This window comes from Dendropsophus ebraccatus, chromosome 1 (genome assembly GCF_027789765.1).
Source record: "Dendropsophus ebraccatus isolate aDenEbr1 chromosome 1, aDenEbr1.pat, whole genome shotgun sequence".
In the NCBI taxonomy this organism is placed as follows: domain Eukaryota; kingdom Metazoa; phylum Chordata; class Amphibia; order Anura; family Hylidae; genus Dendropsophus; species Dendropsophus ebraccatus.
Window position 1 is genome coordinate 216,041,296 of NC_091454.1, and position 16,384 is coordinate 216,057,679.

The 16,384-nt window shown below is 43.5% G+C and overlaps 1 protein-coding gene across 1 annotated transcript in view; it reads right to left on the minus strand.

Moving 5' to 3' along the window:
- LOC138769625 (complement C3-like) overlaps nt 1-16,384 on the minus strand; it is a 91,689-nt gene that overhangs the window by 56,910 nt on the left and 18,395 nt on the right. Inside the window, exons 3-10 of the mRNA XM_069948222.1 lie at nt 15,008-15,170; nt 13,122-13,192; nt 12,154-12,248; nt 11,977-12,059; nt 10,871-10,958; nt 8,920-9,022; nt 6,075-6,195; nt 2,938-3,053 (exon numbers count right to left, since the gene is read on the minus strand). Of these exons, the coding sequence (XP_069804323.1) occupies nt 2,938-3,053; nt 6,075-6,195; nt 8,920-9,022; nt 10,871-10,958; nt 11,977-12,059; nt 12,154-12,248; nt 13,122-13,192; nt 15,008-15,170 (840 nt within the window). The remainder of the gene's footprint in view (nt 1-2,937; nt 3,054-6,074; nt 6,196-8,919; nt 9,023-10,870; nt 10,959-11,976; nt 12,060-12,153; nt 12,249-13,121; nt 13,193-15,007; nt 15,171-16,384) is intronic.

Here is a 16,384-nt window from a genome sequence, read left to right on the forward strand (position 1 = left end):
TTTTCAGCCACGTCCCTAATGAAATACTAAGGCCACTGTTACTACTGAGAAGCAGCCATAGCATTGATTAGAGGTGTATTAGGAGGAGCTGGCAGGCGGCTGTATGGGAGCACATTATATGTGGTATTACACTACACTACTAAAAAAATTATATATAGGTTTCAAAGAAATGGGGCTTGATGGATTTCTTTGACTAAAGGTTAATAATTAAAAAAAATCCTATATATTGTAATTTTATTTTATTTTATGAATGACAGTTACACTTTAAGGCTGGGTTCACACTACGTACATTTCATAGCAACCAAAACCAGGAGTGGTATGAACACAGAAAGGCTCTGTTCACATAATGTTGTAATTGAGTGGATGTCCGTCATTTAATGGCAAATATGTGCTGTTATTTTAGAACAACGGCTATTGTATTGAAATAATGGCAGTTATTTACTGTTATATGGCGGCCATCCACTCAATTTCAACTCTGTGTGAACAGAGCCTTTCTGTGTTCAATCCAGGGCCGTTTCTAGGTAATTCTGACTACAGGGCGAATCCTGCTAAAAGCCCCCCCCCCCCCAAAAAAAAAACAAAAAACAGTTCAGTGACTCACAGGCGATGTCTTCTTTGATCTGAGGCATCACTTTCCCTTTTCCTCTCCATCTGGCCCAGTCCACCATGATGATTTCTTGCAGCAAAAATTAATCTCTTGTGAACTCTTTTGTGCCTTGTGCAGTAAAGTCAGTAGGTATGTGAGTTGCCCCCTGTATGTAGGATCCCCTGCTGTGCCTCCATATAGTAATAATCCCTCTTTGCCCCCCCCCATAGTATTAATCCTCCCTGTGCTCCCCCCATAGTAATAATCCCCCATGGTTTGTTCACATATAGTAATAAACCCACCTGTGCAGTCCCCATAGTAATACCCCCCATGCCCTTCCCCCATAGTAATAATCCCCCCTGTGCTCTTCCCCCATAGTAATAAGCCCCCCCTGTGCTCCCCCAGCCATAGTAATAAGCCCCCCTGTGCTCCCCCACCCATAGTAATAAGCCCCCCTGTGCTCCCCACCCATAGTAATAAGCCCCCCTGTGCTCCCCCACCCATAGTAATAAGCCCCCCTGTGCTCCCCCACCCATAGTAATAAGCCCCCCCCTGGACTCCCCCACGCATAGTAATAAGCCCCCCGTGCTCCCTCACCCATAGTAATAAGCCCCCCGTGCTCCCCCACGCATAGTAATAAGCCCCTCTGTGCTCCCCCACCCATAGTAATAAGCCCCCCTGTGCTCTCCCACCCATAGTAATAAGCCCCCCTGTGCTCCCCCACCCATAGTAATAAGCCCCCTGTGCTCCCCATAGTAATAAGCCCCATGTGCTCCCCCACCCATAGTAATAAGCCCCCTGTGCTCCCCCACCCATAGTAATAAGCCCCCCTGTGCTCCCCCACCCATAGTAGTAAGCCTCCCTGTGCTCCCCCACCCTTAGTAATAAGCCCCCCTGTGCTCCTCCACCCATAGTAGTAAGCCCCCCTGTGCTCCCCCACCCATAGTAGTAAGCCCCCCTGTGCTCCCCCACCCATAGTAGTAAGCCCCCCTGTGCTCCCCCACCCATAGTAGTAAGCCCCCCTGTCCTCCCCCACCCATAGTAATAAGCCCCCCTGTGCTCCCCCACCCATAGTAATAACCCCCCCATGCTTTGTCCACAGGGGTGTGCGCGCAGCTCAGTGGAGCCACCAGCGCCCCCTAGCTGTCGGCGCCCCGTGCGGTCGCCCGGCCTGCCCGCCTCTAGAAACGGCCCTGGTTCAATCCACTCCTGGTTTTGGTTGCTATGAGGACCTGACATGAGGACCAAATACTGCCTGAAATGTACTTAGTGTGAACATAGCCTAAGGCTATGTTCACACTACGTATATTTCCGGCCGTAGTTAGTACGCGGCCGGACATGTGCAGCTGAAACTACGGCTGTGGGAAAAATCTACATGCGGCCGGATTGCGAACATGCGGGCGAACCGCGAACTTACGGCCATAGTACAGTTATGCTTCCCTAGCTTGTTTCGAAGCGATCTGAAACAGGTCATTTACTTGGAAATCTTCGCCCAGCCCAATAAAACTCACAGAACATTTTGGATCTAAAAATCAAGTTCAATTTGGCTGAAATAAGTATTTCGTACGGGACCGCATGGAAATCCACGGCCGTGAGTTGGAACAGTTCCGGCTGCAAACAATGGTCATGTTAATTTTTCACGTACTCCGAACATTCATATTTTTTTTAATATATTAATGGGGTTGCAGAAAAAATAATAAGCAGCCTTTTCCCACCATCCCCACCTCTTATGGGGTCCTCCGGTCATGACTTTGGGTTCCCTTCTAACCCTTCTGACTGCTGCTTGTGAGATGGACTAATCTAGGCAGTGACAGCTTACTCAGCCAATCACAGCCCGCGGCACTGTTCTGCTTCAGTCAGTGATTGGCTGAGAAGGCTGCAAAGCCGAGAAGCAGTTGTCAGGGGGACTTAAAGAAGTGACAGGAGGACCCAGAGAGCTACGTGGTAGGTGATAATAGGATGTTTAGGTTTTCACCTGGGGTTGCAGAAAGAATAATCTTTTTTTTTTTTTTTTTACATTGACAGAAGTAGGCGATAGAAAGAGATTAGTGAACATTTTGACGGCTTCGGGGGACACTGGAGACCCAGAGGAGGACACCAGGAGAACATGGACAGGCTAGAAATACTATGTTTTTCTTTTTCAGATGTGTGTCCATCTTTTTATATTTCCAAAAAGTTTGTTTTGTTACAAAACTTTTTGCAAAGTTCAGAATGAATCTCAGTTCGGGTAGTTCGGTTTGCTCCTCTCTAGCATTAGTTTAAAAAAATAAAAATAAATAATAATAATAACAATAACAACAACAATACAATATAAAATACAACACAATCTAGTATAAACTTAAAGCACTCACCATAAGATCGAACGGCGTTCCAGGCTTAAAAAAGTTGGGTGTTTTTGTGTAAAGAATTTTATATGGAGAAGCCGCAATAGGAATATCATCCAGCACCGATTCCACCATCTCACTGCCTGGAGGAGAAACAGCCATAGAATTTATCTGGCAGAAAATAGAATCTAGAAGACATGAAGTCTAACAGAATTTTCTGCCAGATTCTAAGTCCTAGTCAGCCCATATGGCTAGGTAAAAAACAAATGGATATTTTGCAAATACAGACTTAATTTTTCCATAAAATATGCTATGAAACTGACATGTTAGTTAAGTTTTTCAAGTCAGTACGATTACAACTATATGTAACTTGTATAACTTTTATTTTATTTGATGGCTTTTAAAAAATTAAAACCTTTAAAAAAAGAAATAAATGTCTTTAAAATTGCTCTATTCCCATCCTTATAGCGCTTTTATTGTTTGGTCTATGGGGCTGTGTGAGGTGGCATTTTTTGTGATATGATCTGTTCTTTCTTTTGGTACCTTGTTTGCGTATATGCAACTTTTTGATAGCTTTTTATAAAAAATTTTCTGGATTTGATGTAAACTAGAATGTGCATTTCGCAATTTGGTGGGTTTTTTTTGCACTGACGCCGTTTGCCGTGCGAGATCAGGAATGTGGTAATTTAATAGTTCGGGCAATTACGCATGCGGCGATACGATGTATTATTTATTTTTATTTATAAAATAGGAAAAGTGGGGTGATTTAAACTTTTATTAGGGGAGGGTTTTTTAAATTAATAAAAACACAATTTTTTCCCCAGACATATTAATTAGAAGCCCCCTGGGGGACTTCTATATAAACAGCACTGATCTCCCATCGAGATCAATGTTGTGTATATAATAGAGCACCGATCCATCAGATCATTGCTCTATTACTCAGATACAATGATTGCCGAGTCAGCATCATTCAGACGCTGAGCCCCGGCCAGCTAGTAGAAGGGATCTCCGCTCCGCAATTGCATCACGTGTGTGGGGGGGGGGGGGGTAGTTGGGATTGAGATCCTTCCACTAGACACCAGGGACAGGAGGCCAAGCACTATTTAAAGCGGACAGCTGCATTTAAATAGTTATTTAGCTGGGAGCACCGACAAATACCCGCGGTCCCCAGCTGTGCATAGCAACTGGGGACCGCGGGCTGCAGAGAGGGCTTATGCCGAGAGCCCTTTCTGTTTACCCTTAACGGCGCATGATGATTATACTCGTCATGCGTCGTTAAGAGGTTAAATGAGGACAAAATAAACTAGTGACAGAAATGCTGAATAGATCAATTATTACTTACATCATTCTGTTTAGCCGTTCTCCTAATATGCAGGAGAATAGGATTGTTGCCAAACCCCTCCACCCGCCCTCCAGTAAGCTGATTGACAGTTGACTGTGTATACACAGCATGGATGGATAACTGCCCATCAGCACCTGGTGGGCGGAGTTTTCTTCTTCTCATGAATATCCAGGACTACTGGGCTCACGCACATAATGGAGAGGACTACTTATTGTCCTTGTTATTCAGGAGGATGTCTATGGATCAGCTGCACAGAACAATGTAAGTGATACATCATCCTGTAAAACTGTAAAATTCAGGGGCTTGGTACAAACCAAACCACAGTTAGGGAGACCAACAAAAATTTCAGCCACAACTGCCAGGAAAAATGTTTGGAATGTAAAGAAAGTCCCACAAATAACATCAGCTAAAATACTCTGGTTTGATGATTTTTTTGGGGATATGTGAGCTCCAAAGGCTCAGGAAACTTGGTCAAAACTGAAGGAAAGATGGATGCAGCACGGTATCAGCGAATACCAGAAGCTGTGCATGGGACATACTTGGACGTTCCAATATGACAACGATCCAAAACACAAGGCCAAGTAAACCTATCATTGGCTGAAGTAGAACAAAGTTAAGGTTCTGGAGTGACCGTCTCAGTCTCCTTACCTCAATATCATTGAGCCACTATGGGGAATAAGTGCACATATAACGCAAGACAGCCCAGGAATAAAATTTTTGCCAAGAAGAATGGGCGGCTTTACCATTAGTGATGAGCGAATAGTGAAATATTCGAATATTCGATATTCGTACGAATATCTCCCGAATATTCGATCGAATATTCGATCCCATTAAAGTCAATGGGAACAAGTATTTGATTATTGAAAAACATCTATTCGACCACTTGGGGGTAAAAACCAGAAGCTGGGGGATTTGAACGCTTATCGAATATTCGGCGAACTATTCGATAATATTAGATAGATTGAATACCTTACTATTCGATGGAATATCTATTCGATCGAACAGTATTCGCGCATCACTATTTACCATGTGAGAGAATGAAGAGCCTCATCCACAACTACCACAAAAGACTTCATGCTGTCATTGATGTTAGAGGGGGCAATACACTGTATGTAAACTTTTGATCGGGGTCATTTGGATATTTTTAGTTGGCATTAGGATTCAAAAAGAGAGTTTGACAATAAATGGCCTCACCCAACCACTAATCATGAAGGGAAAAAAGTTTGTGTGTTATTGTTCATATTCTCTGAAAAAAAGACAAGAAAGCAAAAATTCTGTCTGGGTATGTAAACTTTTGAGCACAACCAAATGCATCTTACCTTCATCCATGGCACCATTCTCATGCTGTTTGCAGTCTTATCTTGTGTCTGGTAAGACCATTTGGAGAACTGGTGGTGATGGTACCGCCCCCCAAGAGCAGATCCATTAATAATAATTAGAAGGGGCAGGTTGGGGTGGATCTGCACTCAGGGGGCAGTAGCCCCGCTACCAGTGCTCCAAACAGACTTAGCGGACAAAGGATTACACTACAAACAGCACAGGAATGGCGCAGAGGATGAAGGTAACAGACATAATTTCATCCTCCCCCCCCATGCGCAATAGGGACATATCAGCAGGCTAGATTGTAAAACCTCCTGATACTTGCCTTTTAAATGACAAGAAACAGACAGAACCAATCAGAAAATAGCTCCATCAGATTTTGATCTTTCTAGAGAACAATTAATAATCTGGAATATATCAAGTCCCATTGATGTCACGTTACAGGAACGTCACTGGATATCGTCTGCAGAAATGGTAATGCTATATACTGTATCTCTCTTACCTGACTCAGTAATGACGGTAACAGACACGAATATTCTCCATTCTAACAGGTCTCTCTCATTTTTAAAATATTTAATCAAGTCTCGTCTCATCATAACAGTAGAACCTTCACCATCCGAGATCTAGAAAAGAGTCAAAAACCGCAGAGAGTCAACATAGTCTATGCATTGGGAGCCAAATTGTTAAACTCTTAAAGGGAACCTGTCACCCCCCGTGCCGGGGTGACAGGCTCCCGACCCCCCGTTAGAACCCCCTATACTCGCCTCATCGCGCCGGGTCCCGCTTCTGAAGATGGTCGGGTCACAGAGATTTCAGCCGCTGCAGCCCGGCGCGCGCGCTGAGGGATGAGTCCAACGCTCATAGAGAATGACGGAGCGCTGGACTGTTGGACTCATCTCTCAGCGCGCGCGCCGGGCTGCAGCGGCTGAGATCTCCGTGACCCGACCATCTTCAGAAGCGGGACCCGGCGCGATGAGGTGAGTATAGGGGGTTCTAACGGGGGGTCGGGAGCCTGTCACCCCGGCACGGGAGGTGACAGGTTCCCTTTAAGGACAAAGTCAGTTTTTGTTTTTTCCTCCTTGTGCTTATATGTGCGGTGAAATAAAAAAAAAAAACAAGAAACGCAATTCATATTTATTTATTTTTATTTTTAATTTTTTTTTTGGGGGGGGGGTCATTTTTACGTCTTTAGTCCTATGGAAAAACTGACATATTTTATATGTCGGTACGATTAAAACAATATGCAACTTGCATAACTTTTATATTATTTGATCACCACTAGACACCAGGGATGGGCTGCATTTAAGACAGTTAGATGCAGCTGTTATGTTTGACAGCTGCATCTAACGGTCTTAATTAGCGGGAACAGCAATCGGCCCGCTTCCGCTTATCCCGTCCCATCCCGTGCTGCAGATAAAAAAAAAACTTTATTTTTTTAATACTATAACTTGCAGTCCCCTCCTCCTATGAGTAATGCACTGATTAGCCTCTGCCAATTAGATTGGGGAAAGCTGATTATTACACAATACTAAATGGTTAATTAGCCAGCACAGTGTGACCCCTCTCTGTACCCCCTTAGGGACCCATATCCCTATGGGTATCCATGTGGGTTTGCCATGGGTCCTTGAGGAGTTAAAGGGGTACTCCAACATCAGGTAAAAAAAATAATAAAAGCGCTGCATAAGTGGATAGCATTGCATACATGTCTGCTCTGAAACCACCATCAGTGGCCTTCATTAGCGCTGTGCATATGGATATGCAAACATTGAGTCCCCATCTGTGATGCTACCAAATGGCCCCTGATGACGTGTTGGGCCAAAAAAAACGGTGTTCTGAAAGGTTCCCTAGAAGGACAAAGAATAATTAAGGGAAGTAAAAACCTCTTTAGCTATTTAAAGCGACTCTGTACCCACAATCTGTCCCCCCCAAACCACTTGTACCTTCAGATAGCTGCTTATAATCCAAGATCTGTCCTGGGGTCCGTTCGGCAGGTGATGCAGTTATTGTCATAAAAACAACTTTTAATCCTACAGCGCTGTGTCTAACGGCCGGGGCTTACATTTGTATATGCATCAGGCTGGCACCACCTCTCCGTCCTTCCTCCCCACCCTCCTCATCATTATGAATGATCCAGGAACATTTACTGCTGTTTGAGCTATGCACAGGTGTCTTAACAATCCAGCCCATGTTTATTATGCACACAGGTGGGGAATAGGAAGCTATCTGCCTGGAGCATTCCTAATGATGAGGATGGTGGGGAGGAAGGACGCAGAGGGTGTGCCAGCCTAATGCATATACAAATGTAAGCCCCGGCCGTTAGACACAGCGCTGCCGGATTAAAAGTTGTTTTTTATGACAATAACTGCATCCCCTGCCGAACGGACCCCAGGACAGATCTTAGATTATAAGCAGCTATCTGAAGGTGCAAGGGGTTTGGGGGGTCAGATTGTGGGTACAGAGTCGCTTTAAAATAAAATGAATAAAAGAAGTGAAGAGTGATACTCTAAAGAACACAGAAAGAAAGTTTATGATATAAGTGGGACTGATTACGTATGACATTGGGACATAGGAAAATTGCTATGCACATCATATGACTGCAAAAAATGCAAGATTCATGGATGAGAAGTACAATACTGATATTTAAAAAGAAAAGGGCAATTTTTAGAAGTGCAATAAGAACTTTTGCTTTTTGTATGGTGTTTGTGGTGACGGTCATAAATACTAAATAATGGTTCAAGGACTGAGCTTCGAGAAACTTTTGATGAAAAGTTAAATAAAATTTATATTTTAGTTTTCCTAATTATAGTGTACTATTTTAATAAGGAAATTATACCCTGTTAAATGATATCATAAATATATAATATATAAATTAAGTAATATATGTTTAATATATGTAATAAGTATATATGTATCATAAATATCTAAACATTATCATTCTAATGGATCAATGGATGCATCATTTGCAAGATGGTAGTCAATGTATTTAAAGGGGTTGTTTTGCGTTAGCAAATATTTCCCATGTAGCTGCGGTTATATAGAAAATATTAAACATGTTATACTTACCTCACCAAGCTCCTCCAGTGTCCTGCTGACGGTGTCTCCACTCTCCCCGGCTTCACTTCTGAGCCTATCACTTGTCACCGTGCTGCTTCATCTCAGGCAGTGGGCTGCCACTCTCGAGATGGAAGTAAAGCGTTCACAGTCAGCAGGGGACAAAGAAGACACCGCCAGCATACAGGAGGAGCACAGGTAGGTAAGTATAGGTTGTTTATTTTCTATCTGACTGCTGCTATATAAGTAAAGTTTGGTAACACAAATAACCCCATTAAACGATTTAGTACCATTACCTCTACTCTCCTTAGGGTATCTGGTAGACTTTTCTTCTCACTGTCCTTCTTGACTCCAGAGAGCACAAAGGCCTTGCCATTTACAGGTTTACCATTGAGATACCTGTGAGATAAATTATAGCATGTCACTAGCAGTCACATTTATAACGCCTCAATAGTAACTGGTCCCATAAATCTTTATTTTATTTTTTTATAAAAATGAAAGCATAACAGGATGTAGTAAACACAATGTTGTTGCAATGGGAAAATACAACGTCAGCGTATGATAGAACATCTAGGGTAACATGCTGGTAGCAATGGGATCAGTCTCTGTTCATTTTTTTAGAGATCTTTGCGCGCTTAAAGGGGTTATCCAGGATTAGAAAAGGCTACTTTCCTCCAAATTACAGCGCTGCACTTGTTCTCAGGTTGTGTGTAGCATTACAATTCAGCTCTATTCACTTTAATGGAACTGCCTGGATAACCTCTTTAAAGTGACTGTACCACCAGGCCCAGGCTGAAGCACTGGAGGCGGGCCGACCCACCCTTAGTGGGAGGAAACAATATCCCCTCTATGATAGGGTTCCATTGATTCTAATGGAGTCACATCATGGAGGGGCTGGGGTTTCTTCCCACTGGGGGTAGATTGGCCCGCCTCTAGTGCTTTAGCATGGGCCTGGTTGTACAGTCACTTTAAGTTCCCATGCTGGCCTACAAAGAACAATAGAACAACTAAGGGACAAAACACTATAATTACCATTTTCAACATGAGATTAAAGCTGAAGGTCTCTCTTAAAGTGTAACTGTCATTTAATTTATTTTTGTTTTGCAGAAATCAATAGTACAAGCGATTTTACTTATCTGCTCATTATCAGGCAAAGCCGTCTATTAGGAGGGGGACTGGGATGACAAATAGACGGTGCAGTCCCTGTCGCTTACACCCATCCCAGCTGTCCCTGGCTGCTTGCCGCACTCTGCCCTAAATGGCAGCGGACAACTGGGCGATGTTCCCTCTCCTGCTATAAGGTGGAAACACACAAAGCAAAATAGAGACGAATACACACAGTAACGGGTAGTCAGCAGTCCAAGTCGGCAATGATTAATCCTAATGAGGGCAACCGCATCTGTTGCTGAAACGCGTTGTTTTTGGCTCCACCAAGCACCCGTACCAAGAGTGACATCACTGAACTTCCCGGGAAAATTTTGAACTGAACTGTCAGCGTGGTTCACTGCGGAGTTGTGCCACCGGCCGAGGCATCCTCTAGCAAGAACTACAATTCAACTTTATCCACATCCCAGAATTCAAGCACATCTCTAAAGGATTGGATCAACATCGGTATATGCAACCAGCATCACGGACAGCGCTACAAGTAGGAACAATCACCGCCAACTAACAGGTAATAGAGTTCCTTAACTCTTCCGATTCCTGCAATTTTATTTGCACTTGGCATTATTTTAGCACCACATCATATTTCAATACCACTGTTGTAAGCATTGTACATCGGGCACCTCTTTTTGCGCTGAACATCGCTTTTATATTTTCTTTATTTTATTATATTTTAGTGAACTCACGGGTGTTTACTTCTGACGTTCAGCAGCATAGTAGAGCAGCGGGTTGTTGTACGTTGACACAACCTCAATATATTTTGTACATGTTCTATATTTTGCCAATGGAGTCCAAATCTTTAGGAACAGCTGGTGAGATCTAGGCCCCCAATAACCAATTTCCTCGAATATACACACATTTCAGACCAGAATGTATGACCAATGGGACAGCGGAGTTGATTCCAGTACCATGGTTTCATTTCCAAGAATTAGTTGGGTACAGACTATTAATTTTATTCGGTTTAGAGGGAATGTTATATAATACCATCTAGTCAGGACTATAAGGAGGGAAACTGGATATGTAGATATAGTAATAAATATTACTAGGACTGACGTAAATTCATGACGGCCAAACGCTTCTACTCACCGTGCTTCTATGTCCATCCTTAGTTCTTCATCGTTAATGTGGAAAAACTTTTTCATTGTCGATATTTTAATCTCAAAGCTTGGCAGAACTTAAAATAAAGTAAAAAGGAAAAGAATTAGGAAGAGTACAAATCCCTGTAAGTGACCAGTCCTGCAGTACTGTATGTAACCACATGGGCCCAGATTTAGCAATCTACATAAGACACAGATGAGCCTTCTTTACCCATTGCAACCAAACACAGTGTAGTTTTCAGGCGCATTTCTCTCACTAGCAGATTGATACATTTGGGCCACGGTGTGCTGTTCAGTGCAAATATGTCTACGAGCAACAGATGCGAAAAGAAATTCAAATAGTTCTCTGCCACCTTCTCTTCAAGCCAATTCTTGGCTTCTTTAAGATGTCTTAGAACATAAACAGGGATTTAACAAGCCAAGCCATATTCCCCCCCCCCCCCCCCAAAAGAAAGTTACCCATCTGAGGCACTTTGCATATTATTCTTCCCAGAATTCTCAGTACAGGCTGCCCACATGTAACAGCTTGTGGTACTCTTCTCAGAAAGAAGCATTGCCCCTTTTGTCCCACAACAGAGGCTCTTTGTAAACTGTATAGCACTTTGCTTTGTACTGATGAAGGGCAACAAAGCTGTGTACAGATAGATCACCTCTTAGATCAGTTAATGCTTCTGCAAGCGGTATATCTTCAATTGATGGCATACCGCCAGAGTTCTATTGTGTCTTGCAGTAATATATTGCATTTTTTTTCCACATTTTTTTATATTTTGGCCCTTGAAGGGATGTTTAAATAAAATATACAAACATTAGAATGGAAAAAAATGCAATATGTTACTGCAAGACGCATTAGAACTCCAGCCGTTTGCCTCCAATTGAGAGCATACTGTTCTAATGTGTCTAGTGTGATCAGTTGTGGTTGCAGCAGTGGATGACCCAGTATTTGGCTAATTTGTGGAGGATCTTTCTAACTTCAAGCAACTGAGCAGAACAGAGAATCCTCTTCATGGATCAGAGTACAGAAAACGATAACACAGAGGATCAGGTGATACTTTGGCAATGGCTAAATCTATACCTCTTCTTTGTTCCAGTTCTTACCGTATTCCTTCACTTCAAATTGTGTTGTGTAACTCTGCATCAAGTTATCCTCAAACTTTACTGACATGGTCCATAGTCCCAAACTGTAAAATAGAGGGTAGAAAGCGAAGAATTATAGTAGTCCTCATCCTCTCTGTGATAAATATATGATTCCTGGGGCTGTCGCCCCCTACTCACCTTACAAGATCGGGCAGTCTATGAGATAAGGAAATGATTCCAGTTTTGCCGTTGTGTTTAGCGACAGTTCTTTTCACCATAATATTATCCGGAGTCTGTGAGAAAAATCAGGGATTGTTATTATGCAGGTAATGATGGAGCTTAGGGATCTAGTAGGGGGGTAGGGGGGTATATAGTGTATAGGACACATTATCCAGGTAATGATGGATCTCAGGGACCTAGTAGGGGGGTACATAGTGTATAGGACACATTAATGGCCACAGACATATTTTTAGGATTTCTGATCATTGATGACAATTGGGAAAAGAAAACTCTAGTTCATCAGCTCACAGTATTGTTTATGAAAGCCCAAAAATTGTCATTCTGTTGATCAGGCTTTGCTAGAGATTGAAGTGAATGGTAAAGTCAATGGGGGACCCTAAGAGGCATCAATAAAAGATAAAGCACATGGCACCATCCAATGTAAAGCCAGTCAGCCTAATATCTGCCATGGTTTGCCTGAAGTGGACTCTGGCCTCTATCTTCAATATCTACGAATGTGGGACATAACCACCAGGGGCTTAACTAGAAATGGGTGAGCCCCATAATAAACTTTTGATTGGGCCCCCCTTCCCGACTGACCACTTAGCTGTCATGTCTAGTCATAAATGGAAGCGCTCGTCAGGAATTCTTGCAGTTAAACGTCCATTTGCAGAACCCCGGAAGCCCTGCTTGGCTACCTGGTGCTCCAAATGATGACAGCTGAGGGGGCTCAGCGTATTGCAGGAGCAGGCAATAGGGCCCGTGATGTGGTGGGCCCCATAGCAGCCGCTATGGCTGCTACAGTAGTAGTTACGCACCTGATAACCACATTATGCTCTGTAGAAAAGCAATGCACCAAATGGACTCTATGGCATGTCAATTCCTGATTGAACTAATGCAATGGTCTTACTGACAAATATCTCATATCTAGAAGAACAAAGTCTTACCAGGAATTCAACCACCACTGGCTTGCTCACTGGTTTTAGATTTGGGGTCATGGTGAAAATCCTGTATTGAACTTAAAATGAAAGAATGAAAGAAATATATAGTTATATCTGGGTCAGAGTGTATATTATTCCATCCTGAATCTGCTTTTTCAGTGTTAATAGACTACACACCTCTGTGAAAAAACCATCAGTTCCCCAACAGAGATCCCCGGCCCTGATCACCATTCCAGCCACCATCTGGAAATTGGAGGCAGTGTAATGGGGCCACCTGTCTCCACCCGTCCTATTGTGTGGCCCGGACTGGCTGCAACTCAGGTTACATCTGGTACATTTGCAATCTCTTATTTGAAACCCATCAGGTCTTGTCATTGTCACTGCTGAAGTATTAGCAGGAACAGGCACATGGAGACACAGTGGAGCACCAGAGAGCAGAAAAGGTAGGACCTTTCCGACCTCCAGATATCCCCTATGATTTGACCTGGGATGCATACATGGTCATATCATGGCATCTTTTGTGAGGTCTTTTTTTTCTCAACTAGTCAGGAGAGGTATTAGTCTTGCAAGGTCTCTCTGTCTGTCAACACTTCTTCTGGTGGTTCCTTCTTTGTCTACATAAGGGCTAAGAGGAAAATCTTACTAATATTAAGCTGTCCCTTCAAGTCTCTGTATCTCGGCAGGATTGTACCTAGAACTATGAACCTTTTCAAGGCGAGGCTACAGAATTGGGAATCAACTTCATCCCAGTCGGAGATGGAGCCCACGGTAATGTGGTCAGGGAGTGAGAGATACAAGGATGTGCAGCGTTCAGGTCCAGCTGCTCTATCTCAGGGGGGATCATGGCTATAGCTGTAATCCTGATGTTGTTTTGCATCTCTTCTTATTCTAGTTGCTACATAGCCTGAGATACAGCTATTAGTAGTAAGGAGGTATCTCATCCTGTAGGTCCTCGGCGACTGACGTTAGCTCCTCAGACAGCACTATCCTCGCCAGAAAGCCCATAAAACCCCTTTACCATAATGTAATCCCAGAAGTAATAATAAAACAAAATTGAATTGGAAATACAAAAAAATAGCTAGATGTCTACATCACACAGAGTATACTGTACATATAGCTCATCCGGTTTAAGACTATGTTCACACTACGTAAAAGTACGGCCATTGTTGCCTTGGCAACAACGGCCGTACTTTGTGCAGTGTGGACATAGTCTTATCTCCCGTGGGATCCCGGCGGGAGTGTACACACATCGTATAAGCTCCGACCGGGATTCCCGTACGGGGCCGCAAATAACTGACATGTCAGTTTTCTGCAGCCGCAATTCAGTGAATTACGGCCGCAGAAAGACCTGTCAGTTCACACAATGAAGCGAGCAGCTCCGGCCGCTTGCTTCATTATGTGCTGTGGAAAGTTCTGATGCGGGCGCGCGCTGATGCGCCCGCATCAGAACCCTGTGGCCAAAAGATCATCCGGCCAGTACTGTAGTACCGGCCGGGATGATCCGTGCAGAGACCGGCCGTTTCGTGACCCGGTCGGGTCACGGAACGGCCGGTCTCTCACGTTGTGTGAACATAGCCTAAGGGTTCATTCACACGTACAGGATCCGCAGCAGATTTGATACTTTGTTCAGTTATTTAGATGAAATCTGCTGCCGTACGGTGTGTGTGAAACTGCATTAAAAGAAAATAATATGCTCATCAATCATTTTTCTTATGGACATTAACAAAAGTTTTTAATTTTCATAAATTTCATCCTGAATTTAGTGACCTACCGAAATGGAAATATAATGGCAATATACTGTATATAAACCTTCACTCAACATATATAGAGAGTGGACAGTAGGACAGTTATACTCTATACTTTTTAGCACCCATTCAGTTATGTCACAGTACCTGTAGATCCTGGGGTGTAGATGGGTTTGTCGGTCTGTATGAGGATGTATCCGCTATGATAGGACAACAGGACAACTTTCTCTAGATTGCAGACAGAAGACTTCACAGAAACATACACAAACTGCTTCTTATTGGGGTCTTTTTCCAAGTCCTTTGAGGGGATCTGAAGAAAACAGAGACATCATGATGGTGATCAGCGGAGACAGGATGGAAAAGAATATACAAGAAAGGGGTCCGTGGAGCCTTGGCTTCTGCTCGCTTGAGACTGCATGGACCCCTTTCTTGCATATTCAAATTTTATAGTTGGCAACATATCAATGGAGACTCTTAAGTGAGTACTCCATTGGATTTTTTTTGTTGATCTCCTTGAGCTCAGTCATTGCTGTGTTCTGTTGGTCTACTTTTCATTGCCCTTGTTAGCCAGAATGCCACTCCACACTGATGAGGGGCAATGCCCCGAAACAGCTGTCTGTTGGATGGATTCCTGGCTTTGGTAAACCCTTGTCTTATCACAATACTCGCAACTGAATTAGACTTTGACCCAAGGGGGGCCACCCTGGTATTTCCCTATTTGTGTCCCAATACTCACAACCCAGTGGGACTTAAAGGACAACTCCGGCGGGACCCCCCACCCAAAAAAAAAACACAGACACACACAGACACCATACTCACCATCCCTCCGGTGACGATCGCCACTCCATTCGCCCGCCGTCCGCCTCACCGTCACCTGCGTCCGCTGTCCAGCGATGTCTCCTTCTTCCGGGTCCATGAGAGAGAAAAGGCTGCCAGCGCACTTGCGCACCGGCAGCCTTTTCATTGGCTGGAGCGCATCACATGGCTTCCAGCAAGCTCAGCCAATCAGGGCTGAGCAAGCTGGAAGCCATGTGATTCGCTCCAGTCTGTATCTTAATAAATAGACAAAATGAAGATACAGACTGCCTTTGCAGTCTGTATCTTATACTTTACCTGATCCTCTGGTCCGCTACAGCAAGACCGGCGCCGCCATCTTGATTTAGTCTCTTGCGTTCCAGCGGTGGAACGCAAGTGACGTCATCAAGATGGCGGCGCCCGGCCTTGACGCTTTGTATGATGGGAGCTTCCTGTCTCGCGCCGGCTCTTTTGAAAAGAGCCAGCGCGAGATAGGAAAGTAAAAAGTAAATAGTTTAAAAACACGGCCAAAAAAGTAATCAATTATATTTACAAATATTAATAAATGCATCTAATTAGGGGGGAAAAAAATTGATTTTCATCGATGATTGGTTCTCTTTGAATGTTTTTTCATAATTAAAATTTAATCAGTAGAGTCTGATCAGTCTCATTTTTGGGATTCCCATTTCAACCGAGTGACAGTCAGGCACTCCTATTACTGCTTTACTT